The sequence below is a fragment of the Vanellus vanellus genome, assembly GCF_965231255.1.
Source record: "Vanellus vanellus genome assembly, chromosome: 4".
Lineage (NCBI taxonomy): Eukaryota > Metazoa > Chordata > Aves > Charadriiformes > Charadriidae > Vanellus > Vanellus vanellus.
Window position 1 is genome coordinate 16,191,661 of NC_138909.1, and position 19,568 is coordinate 16,211,228.

General features: G+C 37.0%; 1 protein-coding gene across 1 annotated transcript in view; it reads left to right on the forward strand.

The window, feature by feature from the left end:
- The first annotated feature begins 3,720 nt into the window (after nucleotides 1–3,720).
- The window catches only part of EDNRA (endothelin receptor type A), a 28,780-nt gene continuing 12,932 nt past the window's right edge, over nucleotides 3,721–19,568 (forward strand). Inside the window, exons 1-2 of the mRNA XM_082482345.1 lie at nucleotides 3,721–4,180; nucleotides 16,984–17,111. Of these exons, the coding sequence (XP_082338471.1) occupies nucleotides 3,779–4,180; nucleotides 16,984–17,111 (530 nt within the window). The 5' untranslated portion in view covers nucleotides 3,721–3,778. The remainder of the gene's footprint in view (nucleotides 4,181–16,983; nucleotides 17,112–19,568) is intronic.

The window sequence follows — 19,568 nt, forward strand, 5'->3', positions numbered from 1 at the left end:
TATAGGAATGTCAGAAAATGAGATGCTTTTATTACCTTTGTAAAATGCATTTTTGGTCTTGAAAACTACGAGGTATTTAGCAAGGAGTGTCCTGGATGGACCACAGAAATCTTCACCAGGGAACAGTCACTGTTTACGGATCAAACACTTTTGAAACTCTTACACGTCGAGTTTTACTGATTGTCTTAGAAACATATTATAATCCCGGCCAAACCCGGGGAAAACGCAAAGCAAAAGTTGGACATTTCGTCATGAGAATTTTTTTCCCTGGTCTGCTCACGGCTCCTATGTGGTCTGGTTCGACCAGACACAATCTTTCTGAGAAACCTATGTGCTATTAGCAGGCAGCTACAGTAGTGGATTCCAGCAAAGATGAGTCCAGAAAAGTAGTTCGGCTCCATTTCAGCGAGGAAACAGTTAAAGAGCTCAGTGTTCCCCTGTGCCCGGGAGGCAGCCTTTGTGTTTAACATTGGCAGGGTCTCAGTTTGGGCTAGAGGTTTGTTTTAATTGGGGGAGGGGGCAGAAAAGAGGGGACGCTCTGACTTATTCAGTCTGCCTCTTTCTCTTACTGATTTAGCGGAGGTGGAGATTTTCAATCCCACCCAGTCAGACGCAGGCAGGAGGATCTGGTAAGACTATCCCAGGAAAAGCCACTCAGAGGAAATTCTCAGCAGCAGCAGCAGCGGCGGCAGCAGCCACAGCATGAGCGTGAGCCCGAACCCGGCGGGGGAGGCACGGCGGGGGTGAGTGAGTGCGCGGTCCCCCGCTGCCGCAGCCGGGCGGGAGCCGCTGCCCGTTCCCGGGGACAGCCCGGCCCAGAGTCGCGGGACATTTTCAGCACTTCTCGATAACGCTCTAGATAACGATTAGGTGACGATGGTGCACCTCTGTGTGCCTCTGTGTGTGTGAGTGTGAGAGAGAGGGAGAGGGAGAGGGAGAGGGAGAGAGGAAGAGAGAGAACGAGAGACAGGCACAAGGCAGCTTGGGATAGCTAGTATTAAATAAAGTTTAACAACAGATAGATCGCGTGAGATGCTCTATATAGGCTGCAGAGGAAGTAGTACTGATTTGCCAAGTGCTTGTTGGAATTGATCTTTTGATAGTGTTACAAGCGGAGAATGTTTTCTTCTGTGTTATGAGGAAGAAATATAAGGCAATTATCCCAGTAGCAAAGAGCTCTCACTAGCTGTGCTGGAGTGGGAGACAACCAAGAGAAAATCGTCTTGTCGGCAGTATTTCTTTGAGGGCTTTCGTGCCTGGCTAAGTTTATTAGCTCCTCTTTACATCTCAGCTGCCTTTTGGGCAGATTAATCACTGTTAATATTTTAGCTCATCTTTAATACTTTGAACCATTTCATTTCCGATAGTATGGGCTCTGCTTGTGAATCTCGGCCTGGGAATTTTTCTGGCTTGACACCCCAGGCAAGTTAAGGAGTTTTGTTCTCTGCATCTGCAGCTACTTATGCAGCGCTGGAGGAGCACAGGCAGAGCACATGCATGTGGCCTCCAGAATCACACAACAACCTCATACACTTCAGGTATTCAGATTACATGTGAAGGAGAATACTAGATTATGTTATTACAAAAAGTTATCATGGATGCGAGTATGTTACTTATAGGAGGCGGCTTGCATGTTATATTCTGTAACAATATAAATATTTTGAAAATATGCACAGAGGAATGAAGGACTGTCAGGAATTCGTAAGAAAATACCCTTAAAAATTATATTTAAAATGTTCCAGTTTTGCTTCTATGGAAAAGTTTCTTCTGAGAGAGGGAAGAGATGGTAATTGGCAATTTTGTTCCTAGCTTTGCATGCTGGCGGTATGATTGCCATGCTACCACCATGTTCAAACATATATAAAATTTTCACAAGAAAACGTCATTAAATAAGGAGTATACTAGTAAAATCACTAAAGCATAGGGCTGTGGGTTCTGTTTATAGCTGTATCACATTTACTTAGGCAAGTATGAACTTAGGGAAGTAACTTAAATCATTAGTGATTCAGTTTTTCCATTTGTATATTGGGGAACCATAGTCATAGTAAATAATAAAAGTATTAATACTTGCCTGAAAAGAGTTACACTCAAATATGTCTGTTGTTTCTTGCATGATTTAGAAACCTAAAGTGAAAACATTTACATCATGCAAACTGCTAACTGTCCTGAGATACCATCGTAACCAGCATTTAATAGAGAAGGACTTACTATTTAGTATATTAAATTTTAAAATCGAGTGCATCGGAACTCACAGTTGGTCTGATCTTCGTCTCAAATACACCGATATAAAAGACTGTAAATATGGATCCCTTGTCTGTGAGGGATGGCACTCTACATGCCAGACTGGAATACTCAGGTTAACATTGCCTTTCCTGCCGTATATAGGTATATGCTCACTTCTACAGACCACACACAACAGGAGACGGTAATAATAGTAAATATTTATACTGTGGCTGCCTCCAGAAGTCCTATCAGTAAATTGTCTCCCACATTCTTTCCCTGGTAAATTTCTTGCTATAAACTCTGACTTAATAGCCCCATAAGGAATTAAATTAGGATACATTCACTTAAAAGGATCCTCCCAAATCCTTCATGTGAGTCCCTAGAAATCAGAAAGTTATAAATACTTTACTTTCTACTCTTGTTCTGGCAACACTGCAGCACTTTGTCTTGTTTTGCAGATACAAGTTATGTAAAAATATCTTTATCTTAAATTAAACTGAGGCTTCAAGGAAATGGACTTGAGTGGCCTCCTTGGTTTCACTGGAGGTGTAGTATCTATACCCTCGTGGCAGGGAGCCAGCTCTGGTGGTTAGACATAGGCAGTCTTCCTTACTGGGACAGAATGCTATGATGCTTCCTTTCCTATCTGGAAATGTCATGAGTTGTTGCTTAGAATACTAAATCAAGTATTTTTTATCTTTAAAAGAGCTTATATTTTTATAATTAGCTTCCCCGTGGCTAAGTACTGAACATGAGTTGCAATGACATTTGGGAACCAAATGACACATAAAGTTTGAAGGGCTTTTCCTGGCCAGAGGTCTACCCTGAGACCATAAAAGTCTTCCTCCTAATATTTAGGGACTTTGGATCTGGTCCAAAATTTGATTTGAAATACATGTATTTTCAGTCTTTGTTTGAAATCCAGGTAATGATAAAGCCAGAGAAAAATAACATAAAGCCTCATTTTTGCAATATATCGAAAATAATGAGAAAATTAACAACTTTACTACTTTTAATTATTAATGCAGTGCTGTTACCTTACTTTTTCAAATAAAAAAAAAAACCTTTTTATTTTAGCTATAATGTCCTTCAGCAGTCTCCAATGCGTCTTTGCTGGTACACTTTTCTTGCAAGACTGTATTAAAACAGAACTTCATCCACCATATATTTTCCATTCATATACAAATTCTGTCTCAAACTAAAAGGGTTTTGCCAGATCTCATATGTATAAGCTATCAATTACTTACGGAAATTTTTGTGTTTGCCTTTTGTCAGACAGTAAATGTGGGTAATCTAGATTTCAGAGTAGCACGGTGACTATTAACAGGTGTTTATACATATGTGCTGTAGAGACTGTACATTCAAATACCCACACTTCTCACATTCAAATGTGAGAAATGGGGTGTGTGGTTTACCTGTTGTATTGATTCTGTGTTTCTTTCTTCTTTTTTGTTTTTGCTTATTGTTTCTCTCTGCAGGTGAAGAAGTGAGAATTATCTCACTGTAATACTGAAAAAAACCCATCTCACTGGATTTGCTCTTTTGGGACTTTGGGATGGAAGCCTTGTGTTTAAGAGTTTCCCTGCTGCTGGTGGTTCCAGGATTTGTCCTCAGCGACAGCTTTGACAGATATGCTGCCAATCGGAGTGACTTGGGAAACTACCTTTCCACTTTCTCAGGGATTGAATCCAGCATACTCCTCACCACCAGACAGCCCCTGGTGTCCAACCAAACTGTCAAATGCTCCCAGCAGACTAAGATTGCTGAAACTTTTAAATACATTAACACAGTGGTATCTTGTGCTATTTTCATCGTTGGAATGGTTGGGAATGCAACTCTGCTGAGGATCATTTACCAGAACAAGTGTATGAGGAATGGCCCGAATGCACTGATAGCCAGTCTGGCACTTGGAGACCTTATCTATATCGTCATTGATATTCCTATCATTGTGTACAAGGTAGGATGCAATAACAATACATTCTAATTGCAGTTTCCTTACAAGTACACTGTCTGTTCTCTATGGTTACTCCTTTGTCTAAGTAGTGCTCTTTTGTCAATGAATAGTACACTTCAGAAAAAAACACAACTCCTTTTTGTTCTACAACAAAAACCTTGCTCTTAGGTATCACCTCACTAAAGAAAAAGTGTATCTCCTTTTAAAGATGATGTAGCTCTTGGATCTTAACCAAAGCATGGCCTTGGGCATTTCACAGGAACTCTTCATTTATTACAGCTACTATAGCTAGCGAAAGAATTTATGAGGGAAGACTTTTTATAAACTGATCTCCTCCTTGATGGACGTACAGCATTGGACTAGTTGCTATGTTTGGAATATTCTATCCTTACTTTATGTTTTTACAGAAAATACTCTGTAATCTGCAGGCTTGATGGACTTTGCGGAGAGAGATTATGTCAGCTAAGTTGAGCAATAAGGTTTTCATTTAATATTCATGAATAGCAGATTCTCAAAATCATTCCAGAGTTATTAAAATCAATTATATCACAGAACATTTTTTGTAATATTAAATTTTATCTGGATTTGTCCAAATATAAAAAGGATCCTCAGCAATTCTTTAATCTGGTATAAAGTTATCCTGACACGTTTTTTTTATTTTCCATTTTAATTAAACAAAGCCATAAAGCAGTGCTTCTTCTGATGCAATTTATATTTACTTATGTAACTTGCATGACTGCAGGACAGGCTTGAATGAATAGAACGGAGTCCTGTTTTTAATATATCTTACTGATATTAACTTAACGTAAAAAATTGTTAAAAAAATTTGTAAGCTTCTATCTGTATCTTTGTGGATTGTATGCAGGTGCATAGCTGATAGGATTTCTCTTCTTTTCTCAGTAAAATCTTCAGGTGTTTCTCTTAGTAAATAAAAATCTAAGTAATATAATGAAAAAAACCCATTCCTCACAATTTTGACCCTTAAAGATTCTAGAGACTTAACTTTTATTTACATGTGTCTTAAACAAAACTTTTTAATGCATAACTTTATAATAACTAGTGTCCTGTGGTTTCAAATTGGATTTTAAAATTAAAGAAACAGTGAATTGAAAAGATGTATTTTGTACCTATATAACTATTGACCTCATAACTATTGACCTGTATTGTAACACAGGTATTTGTAGGACAAGATCTTAAACATTTGTATTCATTAATGGATTAAAAAGATGTACATGTGCACACACTACATTTGTACAAAGGTGTATTATCTATGGTAAAATGCAGTACTTGGTTCTGATCTTCCAGTAGTATAAATTACACATAAGTCTTTTAACTTTATCTGGTTTTTATACATGAATTTGAAACTAGGATAAAAAAAGTCAAGAATAATGCACGTGATTTAATGTAAATTCTAGTTTCCACTTTTCAATATCCTGCCTGGAAAAGTAAATAATCAGTTTGTTGACAACATAGCAGATATCTGTAGGGTATTTTGGATTAACAAATTGATGAGAAAGTTTAGCCTCTGCTTCATTTGAGATTCGCCTGTCTTACATAGCTATGTGGATGCCTAACGGGACATGGGATTGGGGTTCTGCCTGTTTTCATTATTCTTCGCGAACTGGACTCATAGGTAGCCTGGACTGCATCTCCCATGATGCATTACAGTTTCCTCCCTGGTAAATTATGCTGATGTCTTTATGGATAATTGCTAAGGCAGTTTTCTTACTTATCATGGTACTTCTGGTAAAAAATTTTAAGGAAAAATGGCATATGTTTTTTTCAGAGCTGAGTTTGGGAAACAACAGATATTTTTTTGCACATTTTTTTCTAACCTTTCAAGAGCTCTGCTGTTTCTTCACAAAGAGGAATGGAAATCTGGAATTAATTTTGCCTTTCAGAATTGCCTTTTGATGGTCTTCTGAAAATTCTTTAGAAGTCTAGTTAAAAGTAGCAAACAATATTTTTTACGTTCCCTTTATTATTTTGCAGTACATTTTTTCTATTAATTTTCTGATGCTTCTTTGGCATTCTATAGGTTCACTTGCCTTGCTATATCTTACATGATGAGCTGAACTGTGGTCCTGAATATCTGTACAAATGAAATTACCTTAGCCTATACGAAAATTTATTTCTGTACTGTAGAGAAGTATTTGATAAATAAAGGCTGCGAATGAAACTGCAGCCCCTTGACATCAATTTATGTCAATTCCCACATGTAAGAAGGCAGAATTAAGATCACAATTACAAGCATAACTCTAGCTTTTAGTAATTTTTTGAGTACTTGAACTCCAAAATAAATTACTTAAAAATTACCGTATTCAAACATCTTGTTGTATAAGGTTAGCTGCATGTATTCTGATACAGGGAAGCATTTATAGCATTTATAAGGGAGATCTAGTACTTCTGGTAAGAAATTCTATTATTATTTATAGTCCATTTTTCATATAAACCATTCAGTAATATGTCTGCTTACATTAGGAGTTGATTTTGAAGTTTGTTAAATAGCATTCCTGTTTGTATCACAGGTGTCATAAAATCTGTGGCACCATTTAGCTCCTCTTGTTGAGTGACAGTATGAAGGGTGACCACTGGAAATATCACAATTTGAAAGTGGAAGTGATAGTCTTTTAAGGAAAAAATAATTAAAGTGCCTTTATTTTTGTTTTAAAGTTTAAATTTTAAAGTATTTTATACACTTAGTTCTGAACTTTATTTTAAAGATTCTTTTAGCTTCAGAGTCAGCCTCATGTTGAACCATGTATTAATATCCTATATGAACAAATGGTGTCAAACACTTAATACTTTATAGGTCAGATCTTCATTTTTAGGAGGATAAAACAGCTCTGAAATCAGAATTAGAGTAAACAAGCATTCATCTGCATATTAAAATAACCAATAGTACAGCATTAAGATGGCCACATCATATAGAAAAAAAAAGTGTAATACTATGTCATTATAATATAATATCAGAAATAGGTATAATTACTTTCCTGAAACATAAGGTAGCTCTAACTATTTTGAAACTACTTTTAAAAGGAAAGAAGGTAATGTTACTGATATTCAAATCCATTTTGCGAATCCTTAGAAAAAAGCAGCTATAAGATTATAGTAGTTGAAAATGTAAGGTCCCAGGAGAATTGAGTCCATCATTCTGCTATGCATTTACACAATTAACAAAGATGTTATGCTGGGGAAAAAAAAAAAGAAATTCTGTAATTTATGTCAGCTAAAGATATTGTCTCAGGTGTTTGACATTTTTATCCTTTCTTCACGACACAGTAGGCCCAAAAATTCCCCCTTAGTTTCTCCAATTACTGTAATTATATAGTAGATTCTCCTTAGCAATTTGTTAAATGGATTGAGATATAATATTCACTAGCCTCCTTTGAAGATATTCTGGATGTACTAAAGCCCCATTACACTTAATTACCACTAGTATATCCACTTGTAATATCAAATCAGTATTAAAAATTGTAAGAAATTGAGTTTTACAAGAAGGGTACCAGTTATAAATCCAGCTTTAGCAGACCGAACTAAGACAATTTCATTTTCAATCGCATGTTTATCGCACCTGTACCCTAATAGTTTCCTCTTTACCCAAAATATATCCATCTCAGACATTCAAGATGTCAAAGCCTAAAGCCTCCAAATCAGTAAGAATGACTTAATTGCAGTGAAAAGAAGATTGGGAAATACAACTTTATGCTGCTGTAGAGGTAAGGTTAAGGCACTGAAGAAGAGACAGGTTTCATACCTCCTTTTTCATACCTCCTTTTTTTCATACCACCTTATCAGGTGGTGTAGACAGCTGAAAGCTGCTGCATCACCTGCATTACCCATCACTGCCATACATATTTGCAGCAAATAAGCTAAGTTTAGACACAATGCATGAAAACTTCTTTAGAGGACTGCTTCCCATACAGAAACTAGACAATTTTCTAAGGCTGTATATAGGCAGCAGCAGAATATCCATAGCATCACTATTGCCTTGGCTGCACTAAAGCTTCAGAAAGCCCGTATGACTGCTGCTGCTGTCACTGACTAATGTCTAGCAGAGCAATAGCAAGAACAACAGGTGACCTCCACAGAAAAAGCTGTCCATAGCTCTTTCCTGAGCTCCTAGAGCTAGAAACGCTCTAGGCCAAGGCTCTCACCTTTGGAATGGCAAAATTCAGTTTTAACTATGTTATTGGGAAGTCCTGAGCTGTCTCTGCTTCCATTTTTATGCCATTTGGAGAAGAATTTTTAAATTAGTTCTATTTATTTCAAACTGACTCACATAGGATTGACATAAATTATATTGCCTTACATCTTAATATGTTTAATTCCTTAAACCATTAGTTTATAAAGAAGTAGATTAAGCAAAATAGCCAGCTTTTAATCTGTTTCTTTAAATGTGAATAACAAACATTTTCCTAATTTTTTTACTGGTACAAAGCGAAAGACATCTACCCAGAAAAAAATCAAGAGTGTCTACTGCTCAAACAGCTCAAGAAGATGATGTTTTCTTTAATAAACTAAGCTTTTTTGTTAGCAAATTGGTATTCATACTTCCTTTAGTTGCGACTTCATCTAAATCTGAGTAGTCCACCTAGAACATTATGAGTCTAAATATAAAGGCAACTGGCAGTAAGCAAACATCTTCAGCCATTTCGTCTTCAGTAAAGAAAGACTTAGCTGAGGCATTTCTAGTCATGGACATTTTTCAACATTAGAGCATATGCATAAGTGCTAGATCAATTCCTTCTTAATCACAAATTATTTGGCATATCTGATTACCTTTACTGACAGAATTAATATTATACACAAGCAGCGATAATGAAACACATTGGGACCGATCCTGTAGGCTAATAGAGCAAGTGACATCCACAGTAGTTATAGTTCTGCACTAAATGACTACACGGCCAAGCCCACAGCACACAAAGTTAAGTGTACTTAGAAAAGAAATACCCATTTAAAAGCATAATTTGTCATATGTGCATCATATATTTCTCAATGTAGTACCAACATCAGTAGGAAATTCTGATGCCACCAGCTTAACAACTGCATTCTGGCTTTCACTGAATTCTCATCAGCAATTCCAAGAAGCAACACGTTGGTAGTCCAGTGTAATGTAGAAATCCTTATAACTTTCTCAGAACAGGACCTATTATTTGGGTGTATGTCTCCATGTAGTGATCATACATAAAAGAAATTTAGAGTAGCACAGGAACTGATTGCTGAGTCCTGAAGGCAGAAGTTACCCAAAATGGAACAGGGAAGGGAAGTTCATCAGGAATCTGTTCTCTCCATTTACAGACTACAGCTTCCTAGTAGAAAGTGTTTAATATGCACACCCAAGTAGGAGTTAAGGAAGAGATTTTATATTCTAGGTCTTCGTTCAAGATCCACTCTACCTTTAACTAACAGCTGTACTTTGAGTAGGTGGGATATATGTTCCTTTCAATGCACAGGCATCTCCTCCCTCATCTTCAGTTTCACATCTCATGCCTGTCTTGCTGTTCTGCGGATTTGTGATACTGTATATTACCTAGAGACTCTAAGTTTAACAGAATATTTTAGTATGTTCGCTGTCTTTATTTTTCAATCAATCAGCTGAACTCTGCAGATAACAAGGAATTGTTTTGATTGTGCATATCTAGGGTTTACCAGTTCTGCAGTAATTTCTTAGCTAACCTGTCACTCTGTTTAGCAACACACAAAAGACAACACAGCTGGAAGAATAACAAAAGCAATATTTTGCCCAGGAATTCTTTTCAACAAATCACCATGCACATAAGCACACCTTGCAGCTCATTTCCCTGAAGAAGAGCAGCACAGTTTGAGAAACAGTCTACCAAAAAGGATTGGAAGTTAGCCAACACCACAGAACAACAAAAAAAGAAACTAATCCTGCTTTGTAAACAGCAAAAATACCACAGGGGAGATGTCTAGAGTTGTTAGGAATGCTTTACCGCTAAGTAGATTTTTGTAATACATATAAACATTTTAACAAGAATGTAAAAGTTAGGATTTATTTTTTTACCAGTTAGTTGAGACAGAATGCTCTGCCTCAGAAACAGGGCATTTGTTTTCTTACTTTTCAGGATCTCTTAAAGTATAATCTATTTTCTCTTGTGTAAAAACTATATATTCCCTTCCATAGCTGCCTAAGCAAGAGAAAAAGACTGTAGGCATTCATGAAATGGCATGATACCCTCTGCTACCTCCACCTTTACTCAGCTGGGCAAAGAAGAGCAAAATAGCAGAAAAAGCTGTGGTAAAGCAATATAGAGGGAAAAATGTCTTTGATGTTTCTCATGCACCCCCACATAACCGTTCTTCCTTCCAGAAAAAAAAAAAGTCAGTCTTTTATCCACTCAAAGTGGAAAAAAGATGGTTCTTGGTTTTAGCAAAAATTAGGAATATATTTCCTGCAAAGAACAGTTGAAGAGAAGCAGTGTGCCTTCTCTACCACAGCGGTATCATGAATCTAAGTATAAGGAAAAAAGTGATACCAAAGTCAGCAGAAACCCCAACTATCATGTCACCATGATATATTCAATATTGGTCTTGTGCCCTGCATTATAAAGGTTAGCCTTGTTCTTTGTTTTCCTCTACTTTTCTTCTATTCACTGTCCTTCCCAAAGTTGAGGCTTTTCACTCCAGCAGTGGGAAGGGAAGGAATACCCAGAGAGCGGATGTGTTCTCTCTCCTTCACCTTTACAATTCTCCATCTTTCCAGCAAAGTGGTGAAGCACAGCTGAGTTATGTATGCGGGATCAGCAACAGTCTGTAGGTCCCAAGCAAGAAATGGATGAGGATTGTCCTGCAATGCAATTCCCTCTTGGATATACGGGTTGTAGGAAGAAGAGAAAGGCTTGAGAACACGCAGTGAATTCTTGTCCTATGAAGTTTCATGGGGACAGAAGGGTCCCGGTTGAGTCACTGAATCAAAATACCACAATCAAAATACCACAAGCAGGAGATTCAATCCGCCCTTCTTCCTAATTAACCAGTCTTACAGACCAGAGACAGGAGGAACACTTCAGTCAGAATCCTCATCTTTGTCATTTAATGCAGTCGGCTCAGTGGTATAGACCTTGGACACTTTTCGTTCAGTCAGATTTCACCTGGATTCCAACCAAAACACAAGATACCATATTTGGCCCATGCCTTGAAGCAGATAAGGGCATACATAATTGCAGAACACAATTTAAGGCAGAGCTTTACTAAGACAGCTTAATATCTCCAATGTCTCCTAGAGGAAACTAGCTTTAAAAAACAAATTAAAAAAACCCCCAAATCTGCTGATCTGACAAAACTAGAGGAATTTCTCTTGTCTTTCATTCTGGGCTATTTTGTAAGAAAAGGAAATCACCCCGGAATACACTGGTTTTGTAACACTTACTCCACAGTTAGGAGATGCTGGTCACTTATACAACTAGACTTTATCTCTACAAACAGAAATCTGCTGGTTTGGTCCGTTTCATTACTGCACAAGTGTAACAGAAGTCATGGAATAAAGAAGGTGTTTTTATTTGTCCTGCTGAAGACAGAGCAGAAACTCTGACTGCTAAGGTTGTACCAGAATTGTTCCATCGGTATCACTGAACATTTAAACGCCATGAAACTCAAGACAGTATCCTGCATGGGGGTGGCAAGCGGGGCACACACTGTCTGTATGAAACACAGTTCAGTTTCTGGGAAACAGATCTTCTGTGTCAGCACAATGATCCCAAGTGGACATAGGAAGAGAAAGGCTCTAGAGCACTGGGATGAGATCAGAGCAGGAAAGGGCAGGTAGGAAACCTTTGCTTTCATCCTCAGTGCCATGTGGCAGAGAGAACACCTCCTGACATGCAGTTGTTGAACTGAAGCAGTATTTATAGAGCAGCTCAGAGCCAGTTCATATCCAGCACCTAACCCAGTCCATCTATTTTGGGCTGAGCTCCAGGGTCATCATCTGCCCGTAAACACACAGTATCAGCTAGCGTTAGATAAACACTGTGGATGCACATGAGCGTGTACTGGTGAACACTCATGTGGTTGGATTATTACATTCTCTCTTTTAGACTATATATAAATTGCTTGGGATGCACGGTGGGACTTTATCTATGTTTTGTACATCAGCTAGCATACTAATGGGGGTTAGAAAATAGCAACAGCAGTAGAATAAAATCAACTGAGTGACATTTAAAAATCATTGCAAAGGAATGTTCTCAGCGCTGCTGTCCTGTTTGTTTCAAGATGCAATGTCAGGGCAGAGAGGCCGTATAAAGCAACAGAGAAGGGGGATGCTCAAGGAAGCTGTGGCTGTCTGATCACTTTGCTGAGGTTTTTTAAGACCGACAGTAGAACCTTGAAACCTTGGTTTCTGATTTCAGTGTAAAAATATGCTGTTGAGTACACTCTTTTCTCGGTCAGGAATTGCACCACAGTTGAACTGTATGAAATACTCCTAAGTTGCAAACTACACAAGGGGAAAAGTGTATTTCCTTTGATGCATGTCTTATTTTGGAATCTCAGAGATTTTGTGAGTGGGTTTGCAAAAGCACAATCCATTTGACCAACTAATGGAGAACTGGGATACAAGTTGGGATAATCGGCCAGATTCCTCCTATCCTTATGCCTTGAGAGAAAATGTAATCTGCTGATACTTTATACTCAGTTTGTTTGGATATTAAAACATGCAAAAGCACTGGAAGAGGAGAGCCAGTAGTCCCAGTTCTTATATTGTATCTAAGTAAATCAAGACTAATTCAATTAAATTCCTGGGCCTATTTTTTTATACAAAACAAATGTGTTATTTCTCTCTGAAGTTTCTGTATCTTGCTAGGGCAGAACAGAGGGCAATGGACTTGTTTTGATGTAAAATTAGTAAAACCAAAGACAGGATCAGATTTGCCAACTAAAAATATCTACAGAAGGAAAACTGGCACCTGATCCAAGGCAATGTAATGAATGCATAGCTGATGCAGAATGATAATGGAGTATACCCATGGAAATGATTGCAAAGTTAATCTTAAAAATCAAATAATTCTGATCCCAATGATTTTGATTAAAATCAACTTGAAAAGAATGTCTAATGATTTGCTACTGCTGTTACTTCAATTAGTTGAAAAGTGTAAGAAACAAAAGGAATAAAATACTTTTAATCTTAAAAAAGGAGAGCTTCCTGGGGTGTGGGGAAGATGTGTACATGCTGGAACCATGATAAAGCTTCCCTGTGAGGAGTAATGAGTTAGTGAACCTTTTTCAAGTACAACTCTTTTCTTTTTGAAGCTAATATTTGCCTTGTAGTAACAGAGTTTCACAGTCACTACAAAGTGCTTGTTCATTTCTATTGCTGGGTATATGCTACAGCCACAGTCAGTGCATATGAATGAATAGGTGGCTATCTTTCAGTTGCCTTTTAAAGTGTGACCTATAATGATAAATCAGTTTTGGGGCTCTGATTGGCATAGGGGATTGACAAAAGTCTGCTAGGGCCTCTTTTCCGTGGCAGTGCCATTTATAATTTAGCCTTCACCCAGTGGTGCCTGAAAGCTATTCTGATTTTACCCAAACCCAGACAAGAGTCTAGAACTGAAATTCCATGTGACTACAACTGGCTGGACAATTACCATGGATTCAGATTGCCCCTTCTTTGTCGAACATTTTTTCTGCAGCCCCGACATAAACTAAAGCCTCACACAACAGTTGTAGGGAAAAGGCAAAAATATGCTCTGCAAACATCTGTTATAATATTGCAAATCTATCTAGAAAGTAATTCTGCCAGAGCTTTCAATGTATTGCATTCAGTCTATGAATATGGATAAAATCAGAGGAACTAATCAACAGCTTGCAGGTATAATCTCATTACCTTTGTTGCTGAAGGTACTGACAATAGTTAAATCACCAATCCTAGTGATCCATTCCTTAGCCTTCTGGCACAAAAGGGGTTTGCTTTCATCAAATATGATTGTCCTAAACTGGAATACCATTGCAAAGGTGCTCGCATTTTCTCTGTTGCGGTTTTGATGGTAAACAGCAACAGAACCACATTTATATGATATTCTAACACTCTCAAGAAATAGGGAGTAGTCAAACTTGGATTGATCCTATAGGTTATGTTGAGAAATCTCATTTTAATATTCAGCTGAAGAGAAAAAATAATCCAGTAAAAAATATAATGCCTAACAGATAATGCCATTCCTATTTAATGAGCAGTCATACACATAGGTTTACTTCATAGTATTAACACCTATTTGGCTGAAAGCTATGAATTGCAACAATCTGTCTTGAAAGACAAGTAATCAACTGACAATATGAATACGGTCCTAGAGAGACATAGGCAGTATGTAATACATAGCTGCTTCCATCATTTTTGAGGTATTTTTGGGGAGAAAAAAAGCACAAGTAATTCAGCATTGTGATGAATGGCTATAAAAAAAGAAGGAATGTGAAAAAGCCAGATCAGGACTGGTAAAGAGAAGATGAATTCCTACAAATCTGTCATTCAGTGATAAACATCCTGTACTCGACAGCAAAGTGCTCTGAAAAACTCACGCTGTGAAAAAACAGAAAGGTGACTCCTACCTTAACTGAGATAAAGACAGATATGAATTTCAGCTCCCTATAGTTAACATCTATATTGTTAAAGGTAGTGATTACTGGTATGTTTCAATTTAACAATAATTAAAATAGAAATAAAATGTTTACTTTGAATACTACAGTCCTGAGCTACAACCAAAATTTGTTTTTCTAATTCTTCAGGCAGAATCCACCCACTCTTACTAGATGAGTGTGCTTCAGAGCCTAAGCTTCTACTGAAAAAAATTTCTAGTCCTTGTGGTTGCAAACATAACTCTCAAAACGTGTATGACTGTAAGCAAAGAAGTCTACCCAAGTATGAAGACGACCTGGCAGAACAGGTCTGCAAGAAAATAAACTCTAAAAACAACAATTCAAATTTCCATTGATTTAATCATATTCCAAACAGTACAATCTTCATTCAGTTTTAACTGTAAAAATGTTAAGAATATATGATTCATAGGTTGTGTTTATCATTGAAAGAACACAACTTATTTTTGCATGCAGAATGTAATGGTGTCAGTCCTTGCACATTTGTGCATATGAAAGTATGGTTCCTTGTTCTCTCTTCCATTCTGTCCCCTCTTGCCCAGGGATAGCTAGACTGTGGCACATCACACATACTGTATGCTTGTTGTGTCAGTAGTTTATCTCCACCTCATGCCCCTGAAAATAAAACTGTTGTGATGTTTAAATCTATTTTAGTTCCACAAACAGTCCCAGGTCTGGATCTGACTGTCTTCAAAAATTCAGCAAAATTAGGTTTTAGAAGCTTCCAGGAGCTTGGGTTTGGCTTATAATTGTTACTCCCTAGTGTATCATTTGCTGTCTTCCTCTGAAACAAATAAAAACATCTCAAATTTTAGATGGTACCACCAAAATATTCCGTGTTCTAGCCTTTGTTCAGTAAGGCTTAATACAAAACTGCACAGTACTAATAATTATTTAATTATCTAGTAAGACAAATCATTATCACTGCCTTTAGAAATGTGCTCCCTGTTTATATAGGGGATACAACATCCACTAGGATGTTGACAAAGTTACATATCTTACTCAAGCACTTGATATTTTCATTTCAAATCTCATATTTTCTTTACACAGCCACTTTAACAGAAGTTGATAACAGCATAAGAATTGTTGGGCTACATCACACAAAGAACTCATCTTACTTCTTATTCACTACCCTACCCCTGACAAAGGCTCAGTAGCAGAGACTTAGGGAAGAAGATTAAAAAACAAAGTAGTGCAAGAGTGACTCCTCTCCTTCTGGTGAGAAGATTTAATGACTTTGTTTTCCAAAAGAAACGGTGACAGTAAGATCCCTTTCTTGAGTGGAATCAGCTAAGTTAGAGCTCAGTACTTTGTATGGACTTACAATTTTTCACTTACTACATTTACTTACATTGAATGTAATCTGCCATTTTACTGCCAGGCACCCAGCAAAGGGAGATTTTCTGTGACTCTGCAGTAAGTTGTAGATTTGATAATCCTGAGTAATTTTGTATCATATATTTTGTATGTATACTTGTTCAAAGATTTAACAGTTACAGCTAGAAAAATCACTGTTTACATGCTAATTATTCACAACTATTCACATGAATCAATGTGTTCAGATCTGTTATGTAAATCCTCCTTGGAAATACTAATGTAAACCCAAGACACTCATTCATCTCTGAATGGATACTTTTCAGTTGCCTTATAGTACAGCCCACATGTATGTATGATGGTAGTCCTTTAAACCATAATAGGGAACAAATTATGTATGTACAATATTTTCTCCACACACTTAAGAATCTGGCAGTGAATATTGTCATGAGTTACATAGTGGTACATTTACAATGACAAGAATCTACTTGCGTGCAGCATAAGAATTTGGCTCTGAGGTATTTCATTATGAACTGTGAGTTATGCTTTGACTACTGGGTTCTGGGTCTGGTAATTGCAACCATTTATGACAGGGTTTAGTTAAATTTTCATTATTCAGTACTGGTGGATTGAAACACAAAATAAAAAATCCTATAACTATGCAAGTTACTATTACAACAGTACAAGGTCAAATTTAAACTTTCACCCCCTGTGCTTCTATTGTAACAGTTACTTCCCAGATTCACACAATACTAAGGATATGCTTGAGGTATGGAGAATCCAAGGTTACAATGGTTGTGTCTAAGACAAGAAATAATTACAATTGTTACATGCATGCTAAGTTACTGCTTAAATATTCTGATTATTCTCTATCTTCCCTTTAGCTTCTTGCTCAGAAGTGGCCTTTTGGAGATTCTGAATTTGGACAGTTTCTTTGCAAATTCCTTCCCTTTATACAGAAGGCATCGGTGGGAATCACAGTCCTTAACCTCTGTGCCCTTAGTGTCGACAGGTACAGTATGTTTTACTCTTTTGACAGACACTGTTCTTGCCCTTGCAGTTTTCCTAAAACTAGGAGCACTCAGTATGATCTTCTTATCAGGCAGACAACAGTATAGATGTAACTTACATTCTTTTTTTTTATATGTTGGCACCACATAACAAAGCACCACATACGTAACTCAAAGTATAATATGAAGCCATTGGACTAATGAACTTCACAGTCTTTTAAAAGGTATTTAAAAGCTCTAGTAAAACATTATTTCAATTTCCCTTACCAGACAAAAAATTATTGGGATTTAACTCAGTATTCAAACTTCTTTCTTTCATATGACCTCATGGTTGTTTTGTATTTGAACAGGATCATAATCTTTAGTCTTAAAAATAATTTTTTCAACTCACTGCCTATGGACCAGTGTTTACTTTGGTAACTTTTATAACTAATTGAGTTTTATTGAAAAACACATTGGAAACTTCCTTTGATAGTTTGACATTGATAGTTTGAAAATTAATGCCTCTGCTAAAAGTGCTCAGGAAGATACAAAAACTTTTCGACAAAACAACAGCTAAGATGCTTTTGAACATTACTCTTTTATGGGTTTTTTTATTCATACATATAAGGCAATAGCAGATGAAGTCTTCACTTCTCTAAAAGCTATTGATCATTGGTCTTGATCATGCTCTAGTCCAAAATATCAGTAATTGTGATACAGAAAATATTCATAAATAAAATACATTATGTGTATTAGTACAGCGACACAAAAGTAAAAGAAACTTTAAAATTAGTCTTGGTTTGGTTTTACATAAAAAGTTGACATACAAGGTTTGCAAAGGATGAGTAACTTACTAGTATCCATACCTGAAATACAGTTTCTTATAGCATTAGTAACTCATTAGCTGAAGCCAGAAACTAAAAAATGTAACACAGGCAAGTGTTCTTTTTCCATTTTTGAGGCCAAGAACTATAAAAAGAATTCTGTTTCTCAAACAATATCTGCCCAGCATAAAATACAATCCCATGGACTGCTCTAAGGAATAAATTACAGATCAAGCACATATGAAAAAGAGAGTTTGTTAGATAAGTTCTGACCAATGCAGTTTCACTAGATTTAGTCCTGCTGTTACATACATTTTTATAAATTGGAAGTAATTCAGCTGAAGCTACCTCTTTAGACATGCATATATATATATTTCCACAAGCACTGATTTGCTAATCCTCACAACAACCAAATGCTGTTTCCATTTGAGTATAAAGTCTTGTATGGGATCAGCTCCAGACTATTTAATTTCCTCCCCCAGTTTACATGCTTTGCCAAGAACATACTCTTTTTCATCTGGTGCTACTCTAGTAAATGGTTGCAGAGAATGTTTGTTCGAAACCAGATGTATACAGCCATATTTTGATATTGGCTAACACAAAGTGAATCTAGATTAAATCACCATAAAATCAGGATCTGAGAGCAGCTTCAACAAGTTAGGTTGGGCACTGCAAGTGACATAGTCACATTAATACAAAATTCCACACCAGCTAAATGTTTGCTTTTTAGTATGGAGAATGAATAAATATGGAACTACGTGCTCTCACAGCTGGACTGTTTCTGGTCTATAGGCGAATTACTATTTCCTTTAAAAGGTCTTAAATACAATCTCATTTATAATTATTTTGGGTGTCTACATATGGAATTGCATTCTACGAGGTAGAAAAAGATAGAGTCAATTAGTATAATGAATTCAGAACTCCATAGCTTTGATAATTGTTGACTCTCTGTCCCTCTTGCAGACTACAGCCTTAATCTAGAACAAGGTATTTTTTTTTTCCTACAAGGGCTATTCTCTGTGCTAACTCCACTTGTTACTGCTGCCCCTCGCACAAAGCGACTTGCACCGACAGTGTATTAAGGTTTAACTGTGTATGCCCAATGGGAACAATGTCCACTCACATGTGGAGAGGGTTTTAAGAGGCTGAGAGAAAACAATAAACTAGCCATTCACCCTTCAGAGGTAGCTCACACTTGTTTCAGATGCCTCTCAGGCATTTTTAAACTCTAGGTCATAATGGTGGTGATAATCTGACTTTCTAAACAGTGCCTGACTGTTAGTACGAAGAAGGATATTTCCCTTCCTGAGCTTTCACTCTTGCTTATGTCTCGAGCATAGTGATTTTGATGAAGAAATGGTTGTAAGAACAGTGAAGATACAGATCTCGTTTAGTATGTATACACCCTCTTCTTGCCTCCTCTGCATACCAAATTGCATAAAACTAATCTCAGGGTACGTACTTTCATCTGGCCCAACTTCTAGTAAGTGTATTAGATAACTCAAGATTTTACTACTAAAACAAAGCTCTAAAAGCTTTATTGTACTAAGAGCTTTGCAATCAATACACTGCTGGCTATCTTTAAAATGAAGAACAGCTGTGATCTCTCACAAAAAAGAGGAATAGATCTATATCAGCAACAGTAGTGTCATT